Below are 17,782 nucleotides of genomic sequence, written 5' to 3' on the forward strand. Positions count from 1 at the left end.
GGCTGGAAAAGACCCTTAAGATCCTCGAGTCCAACCGTTAACCTTTCACTGCCAAGTCCACCACTAAACCATGTCCTCAAGCACCACATCCACCCGGCTTTTCAATACCTCCAGGGATGGAGACTCAACCACTGCCCTGGGCAGCCTGGGCCAGTGCCTGACTGCCCTTTCGGTGAAGAAATTTTTCCTAATATCCAACCTAAACTTGCCCTGGCGCAGCTTGAGGCCGTTTCCTCTCGTCCTATCGCTCGTCCTTGGGAAAGGGAAATGAAAAGGGAGGAAGGTGGGAGGGACAGGGAGGAAGAATAAAAATGCTGGAAGACCAAAGGTGAAGCCGAGTGTCAAAGGGAAGCAACCGGCACCCTCCCAGCTTTTATTTCTCTAAATACAAAGTGAGTACCGTTGTCCATCCAAAATCATTTGTTGTTGGAAGAGCTGGCTCTGAAAAGGCTCCAAGGTTAGAAGTACGCGTGCTGTCAGCTACGATCTACGAGGTAGTTCATTATGTATCAACATTTGAGGATTTTCTTTTGATAACATGAGCGACACAAAGGACAAATGTGTCGCTCTCCCAAGGAAAACTCTTCAAATGCTTGAAGACAGGTATGATGAAACAAATGGGAACAAGAAAGCAGAACAGTCTGTCGTGAAGCCTGATTGCCGTTACCAGAGAAGAGACGGGCAGGATGAACTGTAGGACCGAGTGGCGTGATACAGATGGGACAGTCGAATATCTCTTGCCGAAATGCCTGAGTAAAAACAAACAAACCAAGCTGTAGTGAAACAGTGGAAGGTAAATACAGCAGCAATATGCTCACTCAAATGCTCAGATTTTCTGATTGTAATGTATTTTGAGACACTATTAACATTCTGATTCTCAATTTTGTCTACAGCCTCTTTGGGCTCTTTAACTGAGTAGGAGAGAGATGCTGCTAGGGTAAACCTCTGAACTGTAAAAACTTTTCAATGTTTCTGATCTGGAACAGATGGACCAAAATTTAAGAAAACAGAAAACACTCAGTTGTGCTGAAAAGACTGCCATGCCTCAAAAGAGCATAAAAGAGCTTATAAATGCAAAACTACTTTAAAAAAAAAAAAGTCAACCAACCTGCATCTGGATCTTCTCCCAGTCAGATTCACTTATTAGTATTTCTTTTCCTTCCAACTGCTGAAACACATCTCGACTTGCAGCTATAGAGGAATCCATCTCAGAAAAAAATTCATCGAGGTTGATGTCGTAAGAACTCAACAGTCGATTGCTGATCTGTTGAACCTGAAAAGAAAACGGACTGCTGTTAGATTTGGAGTTACTTCTAGGTGGTTCACACGTGGATGAATTGTGAGTGACTGGACAAGAGGGCCCGATGAGTTGCATGATCTATGGGACCTTGTTCCAATTTGCAGCTGGTGTCCAGTGCTGGCTGAGAGGTTAAAACCATCCGGTCCCCAGACGCCACTGATGGCCATTATCCTTCAGAGAAAACACAGGATTTTCATCACTGAACTTTCCCAAGATGGGTGTACTGTTCTTAACCCGCGCGGGTGCAGCACAGAGGGCAGAGCTGTGGTAGAGAAAGGCCCTGTAGGATTAGCTGAGCATTGGTTATCTGATGGGAAACCAGCGCACCCGCTGTGGGCTCAGCCAAAGGCACGATAGCCACTGAGAGAAGAGGCATCTTCGGTGGTGTCCTTGGCATAGGCTGTTACCGCCTACTGCCTTAAATATGTTCCTGCGTACTGCACATAGGCCTAAGCAGTCTGGTCGTTGTAGCTGAAGATGCTCCCAGCAGTGCTCAGCACAATAAATACCTAAGAGCAATGAATGCTTTTCTTAATCCTCTCCTTGAGTGCAATCCCAGCTCACCGTGGCCACTTCCTCTCATTGCTCCAATATCTGAAAGTTCTGTAGGGATCACGCAAGTCTTCAGCTTGTCTTCTGTGACTCTGCTCGTAAATGCCTTCAGCAGTTTTAAGGAACATTTTGACACCTGTACCATGACCCCGCAACGCGAGCCCTTCTCTCCCTGCCTTTCCTGCGGGTGGGAAGGGGTGGCGAGGTGGCAGAAGGGTTGTTGTCAGGGTCAGACAGCCTGAGGGCACCTCAACGCTTCCCTGTTGTTTCATTTCACTTTTTTGGGGGTAGCTTTTCTCTGCCAGGACGTGTGCTCCCTTACAACTGCTAAAGTGACCCTTCACAGCATATGTCAGAATATTCAAAGTGAACTTTTCTAGACCCAAAGGAATCAAGAGCCCAAATCCCATAAAAAACCCACAAAAACTATCTGAAAAGCTCACTTAACATTCTAAGATTTCATTTAAACTTTGAATTTCCTAGGTTTCCTTCTAAAATGATGAAAAAAATAATCAGTTAATGGTTTGTTGGTTTTGTGTTTGTTTTTTTTTTTTTTTTTAAAATTACAACCATAGTGTCTTCCAGTGAAACCCATAATATTTCTTAATAAAGACTTTAGAGACAAACATTAGCAGCATTCAGGTACGGGAAATGGTGAAAAACACCATGTAAGGCAAGTTGTTTGCTTCCTGATGTTAGATTTGATCCTGTGTATTCTTTTTATTTTACGGTTTGATTCACTGCTGAGACCTATTATGACTTACTGTATTTCCAAATGATCCCCAACACAAGCGGATATCGGAAGGATGTATCCATTTGTCAGTACAAACCAGATTTAGTTACCTTGTTAAGTTGACACATCAGCATTAACTAACATAACTTTAAAAAAAAATCACGGCGCGATAGGAAAAGCAGCAGCTTTCTCTCTCTTCGGCACTCCGAGAGAGAATTCTATGTCTAGCAAGAGGCGATGGGTGATCTTCTGCGCCCCTCATGACTGCTCACTGACAGAGGAAAAAAACCTGCTTCTGTCCCATGCGAACATACACGCTGCCCTTCAGGGGTATGTGTAAACCAACAAACAAACAAACAAGAAGCCCGCCACAGGCCTCCTTCAATATTTACACTTTGTGGTCTCCAAACAATCCCAAATGATGACACTGGGGGCTTCCTGACTGAGCCATGAACTACTAATGCCCTCCAGGTTATGTCTGTAATATTTTAATGTGATTATGTAGTTACTTAGGCAATAACAGTCCTAGTAAGTTTTATCTGAACTGTTGTTACCTAGGTTCTAGAACTGAATCTACTCCACGCTGCAATTTTACCTGCTCTTACTGATTTCATTTTAGAACCTGACTTCAGGACAAAGAGGGTAAGATTACGCCTAAACCTTATAAAATTCATGGCTTCTGTTCAACATCAGGTAAAGGCTGATCCATTTGAAAACACTTTTGGTCCTGATTTATGCTTGGTCTTCATTTATAGTGGTATCAAATTTGAACAGACCTGAACTGTTTTCCTAAGAAGGCTCGGGGGATGTAAGAGAAAGCGAGGGCAGCCATGACAATGCTTTCCAATAGCCTCTTGGGACCCCAAATTTGAAGAAAAGCAACAGCGTTTTAACTCTGCCCCTATCCAGTGTCCATTTCTGCGAACGTGAGAGCAACACAGACGGTATGTGGTCAGTTCCAGGACTTGGCCTGTCTCTGTGAACCACGCCATGACCAGACAGGCTGCGGAGGAAAACTAACCCCCAAGGAGAGCTGAAAGCAGGGGGCAGAGAGGGGCTGGGGTTGCAGCGTCCCCTTTTTGTCTGTGCCTGTGCTGCTTGTTCCTTCTTCCCTCAGCAGGGAGAAGCCCTCCATTTCGTCCCCGAGCTTGCACTTGTGTTTCTCTTCCCCGTTGCACTAAGTGATCCTGAAAGGATGAGCCTCCTTGAGCAGAAACTGTAAAAATACAGAGAGGAAAACTCTTCTCCTGCCTGAGACAGTGATCTATTGAGTTCCCCTGCTGCTGAGATACTATCATCTGCTTTGAGCTACTCCTGTATTTTCTGCAGTATGACCTGACCCAACCCATATCCATCAATCAGCAAATAGTCTAAGGCTGGGAAGAAAAAAAAAAGTGTAACTGAAATTTAACCCAAAATTTTTGCGAACTGGCAAACCAGTGCGAACTAGCAATGTGAACAGAAAGGAAATAAGCATTTTGTATAATCTGTTAGTGTTAACATGTTACAGGATTTAAATATTAAATCCTGCTGTGTTTTAATGCATAATACTGAATAACATTTTTTTTCCTAGAACTGGAACTGGTTAATTGAATTTATTTCTGAAAACACCATACCTTTATTTTATGTCTGTGACTTCTTAAAACTTGAATAGAATGGCATAAACCGAATATTTGAAATACTCTTATCAGTATGCAAAACTACATCAGTCATCTGCACAGCAGCACAAGACTATGATAAAATAAAACGATGAAACAAAGCACCGAGGTGAACTTTGTCCACAGGGAAGCCTTTTTAAGTGATCCAATGTCAGCAAATTGCTTACTAATGTGTTGACTTATGGCAACCCTCAAAAGTAAAATGAAAAGGCTGGAATTTACAGCATATCAATGAATCAGTTGATAAGCTTTTACTGGTTTAATATCCTCCTAGTTTTGCTGCTTGGAGCCACTTCAAGTTAGCAACAGAATGTTTACCATCTCCATGTGATAAAGGAAGTCAAACGACTAAACAAATTCCAGGACCATTATACTGTTTGGTGAGATTTAAATTAAAATCGTTGGGAGAAATCATGTGGAGGGGGGAGGAAGAAACTAAAGTCAACTACATCATTTCACAATGACTTACCTCGCTTCCTAAACAATGGCAAGATTTTTAGCAAAGCTGGAGATAATGTAATGCATTTGAAAAGATTTAATTGCACCAATAAAAGACTATACCACAATTAAATGACATACAGAAGTGACATTTATAGGTAGGATCAAAGAAATTCACTACCTAACATGCTGAAGCAACACCCTGCTTTCTGGGTATAGTAGTGCTAAAAAGTAGCCTACTTTGGTTTCAGTGACCTTTCTTATCTCCTTTGATCTAGATTATTAAAAATTTTAATGATAGGTGTAATAAGGGCTACTGTAGCACCCTGAAAAGTAATATGTGTCCTTCCTAGTACCAATATTTCAGACCTTGTTCTTGATTTTGTGATATTTATTTAAGCATATGAAACGATGTCTAACCTCTGTGATCCTTCCAGAGTTGGTAGGATTATTAAAAATTAGATGTATATTTTTTTTTTTCCAATTGTGATGCCATTTGATTATGGTAATGTTGAGGGGGTGACATTTTAAAAGCACAGAACAAGTTTGAGAGGCAAAATCTATTTTAGAAAAGCTTTTTAGCATCTGGAAATGGATAGCTCCTTGTGAAAAATTTCTTTAGTGTTTTCATTAACCAACACTTAAAAGTATAAGAGCGAACACCAGGAAAACTCATCTACAATTCCCACTTGAAGGCCACTAAGAAAAACAAGTATATATCCTTTAATCACAGTTGGTACTGAATTCATTTAAACCTGGCTAATCTGTATGAGAGGACTTTATAAATTTATCCTTAATAGAAGGTGAAAATGTAGTGCCCATTTTGTTCCCTGCAAAATCCTGGAGCGTTACATGGGAGAATGACTTCCTAATGCGGTGGACTATATATGGAAACCATGTTACATGAAGACCTTCCCATGGCTTATCATCATGTGATGAAATGGGGGCAGTCATCAGGCTGTTTGTCCCTCAAGCAGGTATCTAAGAGGGGGGCCCTGAAAGCTAGCCCTTTGTAGGCGGCTTGGTGGACTGCTACTGCAGCCGTCTGCAGAAGTTTTAACGAATGACACTCGGCTGTAACTTTCAGGGTATTTAGAAGCCTTCTTCAACTTCCCTTTCCTGAGACCCTATTTATAGCTAAGCATGGTACCTTGAACCCACAGAAAATTGACAGCCTCGTTGGGAAAGAAGCACACGACTGCTTCCCCACTCTTCCACGCAGAAAAATCTAAGTGTTCCTGTCGTCTGTTCTCATCGTGCTACTTGAGGACAGTCACAATCCACCGAAGGATTCGCTTCTTCCAAACTTAAGTGTTTGAGCACTTTCAAGTGTAACACCAGCTTTCTTCAGTTACCTCCATATTCATTTTCTCTTCGCATTGATTACAAAGGCAGCACAGCAGCCAGCAAGCTGTCTCTGTCTGAAGGCTGAGCGCAGTGTTTCCTCTCTCTCCCCCGCCACTGTTACCACACCAGCAGAACAGTGGTACCAGCTTCACTGCAACCGCCTGCAAGATCACCTCCACGGTACCAATCTCGCTATCATACATAAATGCATAATATGGCAAAAGAGGCTCTTTGCCTCCAAAGCTCTCCTCCAACAGGATACAACCGGGTAAGTGTGAGAAATAATGACAGACAGTAACAAGCCTTTTTCTGCAAGCACTCTTATGTTTAACTAAAGCAGTGACTTAAAAAAAAAAAAAAAAACCAAACAAAAAAACACCACAAAAACCAATCAACTGACTTAAGTATTGGTTTAAACCTACCACTGATTTAGCTTGTGACTTGGGTAAGAGTAATTTCCTAGTTGCACGCACTAGCTACATTTAAATGGCTGCCTTGTGTGGCTTTGTTAATCCCCGTTAACCAGGCTGCGTGGTAATCCGGACTGGAAGATGGCTTCTCTCGCTCCTTGAGGGGCGGTTTGGTAATTGCTGAGGATGTGTCAGAGCAGTTTTTGTTGCTGAAAAGCTGAGCTGGGCTGGCCGTTACTAAACTGGGGGAAGACTGGAAGTTGGCAAAGGAGGACTTGAGGCTTGCACAGGGACTCTGCAGCAGCTGTGTGCTTAAGGGCAAGCAGGGTCATTGCAAAATGCTTGCACCTGATTTGGCCTCATTTGCATGGGCCAGGACCCTCATTTGTTACAGTCTGACTTGCATCTGAGCAGAAGTTAGAGAAGGGCAAAGCTTTGGAATGGAACTATCCAGTTCTCTGTCCAGAGAGGGAACAATGACAGTGAAAAGAAGTTATGATTGTTTATGGATTTATTTTTCTCTCCCCTTGCTATACCCACTTCATACAATTCTACAGGAAAACAGATTACTGTGATTTATTAAAAAGACAAGGGAAATACAGAGCCTCACAAAAAGCCCACTATTCTCGGCCTAAGCAAAAGGCAGCCCTTAAAATTCAATATTTAAATTATTTTCCTTACTTCTACATTGTAAAGAGGATGGAACGAATGGACTAACAAAACAACCGAGTGCCTCCAGGGCTGCCTGTTTGATATGAATAAGAAGGAATAAATGAAGGGGTAGAGAGCTGATATTCAGGAGTTTTGATTTAAGGGAGCTGAATCAGACCCAAACAGACCAAAGACGCAAATGCAACATACCTTTTTCTCAAAGAATTGCTTTCTTAATTTGCTATCTTTAGGAGGCACTGTTTTTCTCAAGTTTTTATACCATTTTCTAACAACATATCCTCTCCAGGAAGCTTGAATTCTGTAAGACACAATTTTGCTCAAGAAGAGAAAACTCAAATTCATATAATTTTAGTATTTATATGAAACAATCATTTTATACATTTTTTTAAACTTTTACTTCTGTAGCGCATTCATTCTGTCTAGTTTCTTATTAAAGTTTTAACACATTTGGAACATTACTTAGAAATAAATATTGTCCAGTGACAACACCTGTAGCAGAAGCAAGGCTTACCTAATAGCGCACTTTATTTTAAACAAGCGTGCCCCATCGTGTATTACTCTGGTCTGATACTGCTCTTTTCTACACATAGGACAAGACTTTTTACCTGTAAATTTTTCAAAGGCTTTCAGGCATGCCTGAAAAAATAATTGCAATTACTTACAATATATTTCGCACCATTGGAACAGATGAAACAGGATAGATTACAGAATGTAAAAACAGTTTATTCATCAATCCATAAACACTCTACAAGATGCATATTTTTATAATTAAAATGTTAAGAGAATTTTGTAAATCTCCATATATTCTCATGAAATCTCATGAATTAGACTATTCCCGCTTAGTATAAAAATGTATAACTCAGTTACAAACTATGTTTTCCCATATGGTTTTAAAAAAAGATAGTAAAACGGAATAAAGTGCCTCATCATAAAATAGCCTTAAATTATATTTCTTACCATAAAAATCTGGAATCAAAATTACTTTTCAAGATGATTACATTTAATTCATTAAGATATTCACTTAAGTAGTTTAATTAAAATACTCATGTGTTATGTGCTTGAATAGTTATATAAAAATGTACTCACTTTATGGAATACATGGGAACATGAAAGCAGCACCTGTTTTTCAAAGGAAAAAAAAAATAACCTGACTTTAAACCATTCTAAAAGCTGAAAAGTAAAAAATGCTGACAAGAAAAATTCTGAGTGCCTGAAAGGTCATCAGTTTCTTTCTGATACTACTGCAGTCTTTCTGGTGAAAATAAAATTCTCTAGAAATTACTTAATATATTACATCTGAAACCAATATGTGAATTTTGTGTTAACAACACATGGAGTGGCAGAAAGCAAGAAATGCCCACTGCTGCTGACTGGAGGAAAAGATTATAAAACAAGTACTTAAAATGAAAGCTGATTAATTTTTTTCCCTTTTCCCCACAGAGACGTTAAATTTCAAGAAGTGATATACATCAAATGCAGCATTTCACACATACAAAAAAACAAAAGAGAAAGCATGTTCACAGGCTACAAGAAAACTTCACCTTTATCTGACCTAAATTCCCACCAAATGCTGATGATCTCCATCCTGACAAAAGATACAGAGTTGGACAAAAAAGGCAGTTGGCTCTTAGAGGAAGGAAAAACTGGGAAAGGAGTGAAAACCAGAACAAGTAGTGTGCACTATTGAGCTGGCAAACACAAAAGGATTAATGGCTAGCAGCCAGCTCAAGGGAAAGCTTTCAGATACAGTGGCTTTTTTCCCTTGAGGGAGGAAAGCTAACGAAACACTGAGGACAAAAAGAATTCCAGAGGCATTTCCCTTTTTGTGCCAAATCTAAAGTAACCTTTTTAATGAGCGCTGTCTTTTGCTCTCTCTTGTCAAGCTTTAGACTTTCAGGGTACCCAGAAACTGGCAGAATGGTCTTTTGCCAGATCCATCCCATCTGTCTGTGGACAATTGTACACCTTCAGTTAATGTTGCTGCAAAAGGAAGCAAAAGCCCTGTATATAAGGTTATTAAAAGACCTCGATTCGCATCACAGACTTGGCTATAAAAAGTCTTCAAGAAAAATTAAAAGGGGGAACAGGCAGAAAAAAACCACCCCAAAATGCACTGTGGAAGGAAACTTGCAAGCAGTTGGGATAATTCTTCTAATTACCATCATCACCCCTCTGAAGCAGCACTCCTCTTCAATCAGTCACTTGTCTCTTTTGCTTAATATTTTCAAGATGATAGATGAGAGAATCTAATAAAGCATGATGTATTTATGCTTATGCTACACACATGCCTTGAATAAAGCCATAAAGGTAAAATGCAAGCATTTCTTCAGATAACCTAAGGAAGTGACTGACTGGTATTAAGAGTACACCTACCTCCATCTTCCAAATAGAAGTAACTATTGAACTAAACTGCAATTAGCAAAACTTCTAAGAAAACAAAATATATCTTCAGTTGTATAATCAGTGAATATTAACCATTCTGATGAATGAAGGCTAGGATCATATCTAACAGGAGTTTAAATGAAGCAAAAAAATAGCCTATACCTGCTTTGCAAGAACAGATACAAAGGCTGATTACCTTCTCCTCTACTGTCATAACTTCAGAAGTGAACAAACACTACCAACCTTTCTCTACCACGTCATGTCCAAAATACTTTCAGAGTTGGCCACTGATAGCTGGGTCCAGCTATTAAATGCTAAATGTAGAATCTTTCATTTCTTTCATTTCTTTCCTTTCTTCCTCCAGCTAATGATTTTCCAGTAACTCGGGAAAAAAATTTTTAAATACAGCTGTGTAGTCCACACAATTATACATGTACCTGAGGCTGAAGTGCAAATTCTTCCCTGCATATTGCACACGGCTGTATGGAGTCTCCATGCTGTACGGACCTCTGCTTTATTTTTACCCATTCTTCAGCAGTTAGTGGCAAGGAAGGAGGCTCAACTAGGCCTAATTTCTGAGCTGTAGACAATAGCAACAACAAATCACTGAATAAAACCCATTGGCAGATGCAGACAATCGATTTTATTCATGTGAAATTCATCGATGATGCACGTATTTAAAAATAGTTTATACAGATACTTCATATAAATCTATCATCAGACAAACCACTGGCAGGCAATACACTTCTTACTATTAGCTAGCTATTCAGTAATTGTCAGAACCTCTTTTACATACAGGATTTATACAGGAAGTTTTTAAATGTAAACTTTTATTTGCCAAGTAATTTGAATTTATTTTGATACCCTTCCACAGCCATTACGATGGGGAATATTAACTAGACAATGTAGCAATGCACAACAATGTAATTTCGTTTGTACAAACAAAATCTCTGTTAGAATTCATTTGTGAAGGTTTTTTCAGCATTACGTTTTTTCTATTCTCAAAAATAAAAATGAACAAAGTGGTATAATAAAAAACTGTTGCTCGTGCAAAACACTGAAGTGTAATGAGACTGTGATGGATGCAAGAGAAATAAAGAGCATAAAGAAACAAAGAGATGGTTACAAGACACCAGTGATAGCGTCACTGTGATAGCTGAGCTTGTCAATCTCAAGTGACAACTGTGAGGTGCCTTGCTGCATGTCCAGATGAAATCTCTGCCTTCTCAAAGAAGGAATCAGTGAAGGTACTTACAATATTCCCCCCCGGCCCCACAAATGGCAGATAAAGTCCAGTGTCAGTATCTCCATAGTAAAAGAGACGCTAGTAGCTACAGCAAAGAATAGATCTTTGTCATCTGCGAAGACCAGAGGAAGCAGTTTGTGTGGACTGACCACAGTCACTGGAGTCAAGTCCAAGGTATGTGTAATAAGCCAGTAACATGAGTCCATGAGGCCTCCATGGTATTTGCTAAAACCAGAAAGAAAGAGGGACGTGCAATAGCTAGAATGCAAGCTGATGACACCCAGATGAGAATTTTAGTTCTAAGTGGGAAGGAAAGGGTCAACTCTTTCATTCCTACCAAAATCTTTGCATAAACCAGACATTAATAAGCAGCACTTATTTGTTCTGTATAAGCTTTCAAAACCCCATCAGACAGCCTGTGTTTCCAAACCCATTATACTAGTTAGTCATGAAAAGAAAAGGAATCCTAACAAACCAAAGAACAGGGTTTTGGTGATCCACTTGCTCCAGTTATCTGATTATTCTAGGATAGGATTTGTTAATTTTTGAGACAAAATTTCTGCTCCTGAGCTCATCCGCCTACAGATGCATATCGTTAATCATTCAAAAGTTGCACAAAACTGTCTTTGATCTTTTAAAAGAACTTTTGCGAGGTACTAAAGGAATTATAAGGTGTACGTTCTTCCCTCTAGTTGAACTACCTGCCTAACCTACTTCCTTGTGAGCTCATGACATCCTTCCAACGTAAATCATTTTGATTCCATATCGTAGAAAAACAGGATGGCTTTGAGATTTCAAGCTGGTCAGCTTATGAACTACATGGAACTACACGGAAAGTGCTTTCTCTACATATGGTTTGGTTCACATATATCCCACCTTGTTACTTTCATTACCCTTGTAAAGGTATCAAGTCAAAGGAAAATCTGAATCAATGAATGCCGTGGATGACATCGGTGGTCATATATGAATTGTCTCAGAGGCACACTGCTTCAGTTCCTGGACAACTCAATACCCGGACACAAACACAGCACCTCCACACGTGCAGGAGCTCACAGCTCTGCCCGTAGGCTCTGGGCTTGAATTTAAACCACACCGTCTCAAGCAGCAAAACACACACATCTGTATTTACGGCATCGTAACCTCAGATTGTAAAATATACACTGTATTAACATAAACTAGCATTGTCTATCAATTTTTGGTGCAGTAAAATGCTTTTATCTGGTGCTCTTGATGGTGAAAAATAATATGAGCTTTAAGAGAAACATGAAGGATCCTGCAAAATTTCTAAAGTCTAAAAACTAGTTCAGAACATGTAGTTTGCTTAAAGCTTACACATGATTTGCTGAAATTGGTAGCTGAGTGGCAAGGAAGTTTTCCTAATCGCAAGTGCTTTCCCTCTTGCCTGTTCAACCCTTGAAGAGCATATATTGCACAGAACAGTGTTTCTGCTACAAAAGAATCAAATTATAAAATACATGATAAAAGTTTCAGTAAAAACATATATCAAGTTTCATCTGACAGTAATACCTAAGTATCAGTGAATGAGTAAAGAAACAAGATCCCGTTTTGATAGTCCAATATACACATACGATGGTCTTTATGATGAGAAAATCTGTATACACAGGGAGCAAACGAGATAGCAAGCCAGTCACAGCATGAAAGACAGTATCACAACATAAAAAATGCCTACCCTTGATTTTCTTCAAGCACTGTGGTCAGAGACTGTTTTAAGGAAGACAATGAGATGGCTTTGTGGAAAGCCTTTTGTATACCCCCGGGGTAAGAAAAAATGCTTATTTAAAACTTTCACAAATGGATGATTAAAGCTGCCAAATAGGAAGAGATTGGCAGCAAAACCTAACTTCTAAATAATATAAACCAGATGGGATATTTGTGAGGGACAGGTTATACAGGTGTTTAGAAGGAAAGCTTTTATACAACACAGTTGATGAAGGAAAACTGGCAGCAGGACACACAAGAAGGGATATGTGGTTGAAGCAAAAGGCTCTATGAAGATATTCTCAAAGCAACACTTTGAATAAATACAAGCAATGAAAGCCTATATTTATCACAGCTCAAGATGTCCAAGAGTTTTCATCCTTATGCATCAAGTTTACAGGCCCAACCCATTTACTGACACACCCATTTACAACCAAGTGAGTTATTTATCCTAAAATGAACGTTAGCAAAGTGATTACATACATTAACCCTTAAACTCTTATTATTTAAATTTTGGACTCAAGTCCCTATTGAGAAAAAATTAATGATAGAGGCCTGTGAGATTTTGTTTGATCACCCACAAACTCAAGAAGAAAAAGGGGCATTAAATTATGTTTTCAAAGTTGTTTCACAGCTGTAAGGTTTAAACCACACAATTCTTATTAAGAGGAGAGAGCTTGACAAGCATTTTAAAATAATGAGAGACTATGGGTGAAAATACTAGTAAGCAAAACCCAGAAACAACTGCAATTTTTAAAATCTTTCAGCACATTCTTTCGAATCACTTGCACAAGCATTCATATGGGACGTTTCAGTCAATGCTGTGATTTAAAGAGAAAATACTTCGTCTTTCTTATAATTGCAGAGAACATGCTCACACTTGGGCTGCATTTTTTCACCACAACCTTTAGCTTCCATAGTCACTCATTATTTATATTTGTGTTAACCCCAGTACCTGTCTGCTGTTTTTCCCCCCACTATCCTCTCTTCTTTCAAATTCCTCTTACAAAACGAACCAAAGAAAAAACCCTCCCATCTTTAGAACTATAACCATGTAAACATAGTAATAACCACCTTGTCTTACTACCTTTGTCCTACACTTGTTACACTCACTGCTTGTGTATTATCTTAAGTTACCCTCCTAACCTTCAGCTGATTCCAAAAGGCAGATGCCTGTGCTTGTATGGAGCCTCATTGATTTACATGGTTCTCTTTAGAGCTGGGACTACTGTGACAGTTACTGTAGCAAAGGCAACATGATCTTCAGAGAGGCCTAAGGGCATTTTTATGAAAAAGAATAAATAAACCAATTATTAATGACGATGAAAGTTTATTATCCTTAAAATTGCAAACTGTGGAGCCGGAAGGTCCTTTAAGAAATGCCTAATCAAGGCAACCAAAAGGATGGAGAGAAGATGTTCATGGCAAGAATACTGTAGAAATCTTCCGATAAGGGAAATACAAGACTGAAACTGGTAGGCGGGAAGCCCATTTGGACTCCTGGTCTGTTAAGATGCTCCCTGGCTTTGTTTTTTTAAGCAATGTTGTCTGTCGCTGCTGTACAACTGTATTATTATCATACTATTTAAAAGCGAGTTTTCTCACCAGGCATCATTCCAAGCCCTCACATCTGTGACTTTTATCTCGTTGCATGTTTGCTTCTAAATTTGAAAAAGGTATTTAACTACAGGTGTTAATTCTTTCCGGGTTTAGCCCCAGGACCATTGTAAAAACAACCCTTTTTAACTTTGAGTAAAGGTGGGTATATATTAACAAAGAATACATTTAATGTAGAACTAGTATATGTCTTTTTACTGAATAAGGAATAAAACAAACAATTTCAAATAGACTGAAGAAAACCTTAATACATTCCCCCAAATAAATGCAATATCAAAATCACTGATGTTTGCTTGAGAATATAAGGTAAAGAAAGTTGTGACAGCCAATATACAAAACATATTAAAAAAAGTGTAAAAGACTTCCCGCTTCTTAATGAAGACTCCTTCTTCATCGAGATGCACTAGCTTCTTCATTTTTACCTTTTTTGTCACAAGAATAATATTTTTTAATACATTTCAGATATGAAAAGACACATTCAAGCTGCCGATAGCAATTCCATTGTTCACCTGATAGCCTAAACTGCTGAATTTTGACAAATTTTAAAACAAGATTTTATGCCGTTTAGTATTAAATTATCTTATTGAACAGAAAGCTTAGCTTCCTCATTTTAGTTTATTTTAAATAAAAACAAAAATTCACAAATCAGAATACAATGGTTTACCTAATGTTAGCTGTGGAGGACTGGGATTGAGAACATACTCCTTTTCTGCATCTTCCTTGTTTTTGTGGTGAGTGCTCTTTTTTCGTAGTCCAGTATCTACTACTGCTCTGACCATTTCTTTGTTCATGGGTTTGTAAATGTTCTTGATATGCCTTGTCCTTGACTTAAAAGGATCTGCTAATGAAAGATCCTGGAGCTGATGACTGTGTATTATATGGTCCTGTAAAGCAACTGCAGAAACTGCTATCGTCTCTCGTTTGGAGGAGCGGCCCTAAAAAGAAAAAGAAACCTTGAATAATTATTGTTATAAATGATTTTAAAACATCTGTATTATACTAAATTAAAAGAAATTCTGCTCTTAGCCAATATTTGTGACTTGTCAAAGGCTTTTAGACACATGCAACTCCCATACTTGAAGCCTAACATACAATTACCATAATATGAAATTTAAGATTGATGTTTCTGACACATCCTAGTTTTAACTTATAAAAAGTCAAATGAAATCTTTGATTTATCATTTATATTAAATAAAATAGCAGTAATTTTAAAGTTTTAATTACTGAGCCCATAATTATTATACGCAATAAACTCATTATGGACTATAAAAGTTTGGCATGCCCAAACACATTTTTACTTCAATATAATTAAAAACAATCCCAAAGGCTAACCTTGCCTTCCAGAACACTGAATATAAACAAGAATATATTATTTTTATACAGGGAACGGGCTTATCTATCTATTCCTCCGTTTCTCCCCACCCTTCTGCCTTATTTTAAAAGATGTGAAATCGTACCTTGTAAAAATCATGATGCTCCATAGATAATCTTTAGCTGATTTTACAAAAGTCCTGTGACTCTATAAACAGACATTTACAAGAACTTGATTAATATTTCTCAGCAGAAACAGCCTCATCAATAGCAGAAGAGAAACCTACAGTTTCACTCGTTTTCTCCTAGGCCTGCCATGGGAGGCAGCTTAACCTGTATTCCCGGCAGGGAAGCTAACTCTGGATCCATAAACCACCAGCTGTGCCCCTCTCCCGTCAGCCTCACCTCACCCTCAGTGCACTGCCCATAATGTACACAGAACAGCTTCAAAACGAATGGCCGTAATCACAAATTTCAAGCTGAACCGAGGAAAAAATATGGCCGTAGCAATAAACCCCACCGAACTGTTCTGCCAGATTAGTTTATTGTAGACAAGGAAGCCTGCGATACGCAGAGCGCGGACGATGCCAGCCACCCCTTTGGGGCTGAAGCTGCTCTGCTGCGACCTCAACACCCTCATCGGTGCAGCAGAAAGGCCCGCGGCGCGGCCCGGTCGCGGAGGGGCGGCTGGCAGAGGGTGAGGTGACACCCTTTAAAGCTGCCTGGGGCAAACAGGAGCCACTGCTGGCAACACCGTTCTCTTCCAGTGTGTCCTTGTTCCCCCTGCCACCACAGCCAACCCCCCCGCTCCCCGAGTTATGGCCTGGGACCGCCTTCCACCTCTGGGGGAGCAGAGTGGCAGCGCTGCCCCCGCCACAGCCCCGTCCCCGGGCGGGATGAGGGCGTCGCGCCCTGCCAGCCGGGCCACCTCACGGCACTGCCGACCCTGCCCCTGCCCTCGTTGCTCACTTTTACCTCTCGTACCTGTTTTAGCCCACAGACCTCACCCCCGGGCCTGAGCGCAGCCCCGCCGCCCCGAGAGCCGCCCCTCTGGCGGCAGGGCCCGCGTTGCCGGGCAACGCTGCTCCCCGGCGTGGCGACGGCGGGCGGGCGGGAAGGCGCCGTGGGGAAGGGCGGCGGCCCTCGCCTCGCCTCAGGGCGCTGCCGGCTGTCGCCTCTCCGGGCCCGGCCTCAACGGCTGCTGGTAGGGCCGCCCCGGCGAAGGGCTCCTTGCTGATTTTCCCCCAACACCGAAGCTACATGCTTCTCTGTATCTCGTCCTCGCTGGTTAGCGTTTTCCCCTTTAGATCTTGTGTCTGTGTTGTAACGTGGGGGTTGGTAGTGCGCATTAGCGGAAGCCCTCCTTGTACATTTTGACCTGAAGGCTGTTTTTCACTTAACGTTTTTCACTTAACATTTTTCAATTTTTAATGTGTGTTTTTAACTTCAGTGCTGTTTTTAACCTGACAGGTGATAAGGTGAGAGGGAGGCCCTGCGATTGTCGTACATGGAAGGACCTCCTTCAGCAGTGGCCTTTTAGCAGAGCTCTCCAGCTCCTCAAAACTCCCCAGCGATGGTGGCAGGGATGCGGAGTCTTTGGCCGTCTGCTCCAGTAGCCTCCCTGGTTAGTGATGAACAGAGTCACCATTTGGGCTGCATTAGTGCCAGGTGGCTGTTGATCTATGATCCACTGGGGATCAGTTCAGTCATGGGTGGCTCTGGTGTGAAAAACACCTTTATGGTGATTATTTCAGTAGTCGTGACTGCACCGCTTCCTAAGCACGGCTGGGTGGGGCGGGGGTTTACATTTTCCCCTCCATTTAGCAAAGTCAGGGTGGCCCACTTGAAGTTACGCACTGGTGGCTTTAAATTTTATGGGAAGCTACATCACTGCCATTCTGGGTGACCTGTGTTTTTGGCAACTCTGTAGAGTCACTATTTAAAAAAACCTAATTCTATACCAAGAGAACAGATAAGCAGTATCCATATGGATCAAACCAAAGATCTTTGTCACCTAATGTCCCATCTTTGTCCATTACAAAAAGCGGATGAGTTGGGGAAACTTTAAGACTGGGGTTAGTGTACAGTGGCAGCTCCAAAGGGACTTCCCAGGCTTCAGAGTGTGGCTTCCTGAGCCAAAAAGCGCTGCCCTTGTTTTTAATAACTACTGATGTGTTTCTTTCAGATCCAGAACTGTGCAAAGGTACTTTTAGCTCCTAGTAGAGTGTAGGCTTCCTCTGGCCATTTTCCTGGTTATTCTCACTTGGTGGCCCTTTGTTTCCCAAAAGGAGGACAGGTACAGATGCTGCCTCAAGTCCAGGTGTGCCATTTCTTTAATCTTTTGGTTTATATAGCTGTCAGAGTCCTTCTTAGCTGCTACTGACTTGAGAGATTTGT

At 40.6% G+C, this 17,782-nt stretch overlaps 1 protein-coding gene across 1 annotated transcript; it reads right to left on the reverse strand.

Annotated features, from left to right (window-relative positions):
* Nucleotides 1-509: 509 nt before the first annotated feature.
* RNF32 (ring finger protein 32) lies at nucleotides 510-15,555 on the reverse strand (the record flags this gene model as incomplete). The annotated part of the gene is made up of 8 exons (XM_082311443.1): nucleotides 510-749; nucleotides 1,109-1,273; nucleotides 7,300-7,408; nucleotides 7,622-7,746; nucleotides 8,197-8,229; nucleotides 9,930-10,072; nucleotides 14,739-15,009; nucleotides 15,532-15,555. The coding sequence occupies 8 exons, from the start codon at nucleotides 15,553-15,555 to the stop codon at nucleotides 510-512; spliced, it is 1,110 nt and encodes a 369-aa protein (XP_082167569.1).
* Between the last annotated feature and the right edge of the window lie 2,227 nt (nucleotides 15,556-17,782).

This window comes from Platalea leucorodia, assembly GCF_965183815.1.
Source record: "Platalea leucorodia genome assembly, chromosome: 1".
NCBI classification, from domain to species: Eukaryota; Metazoa; Chordata; class Aves; order Pelecaniformes; family Threskiornithidae; genus Platalea; species Platalea leucorodia.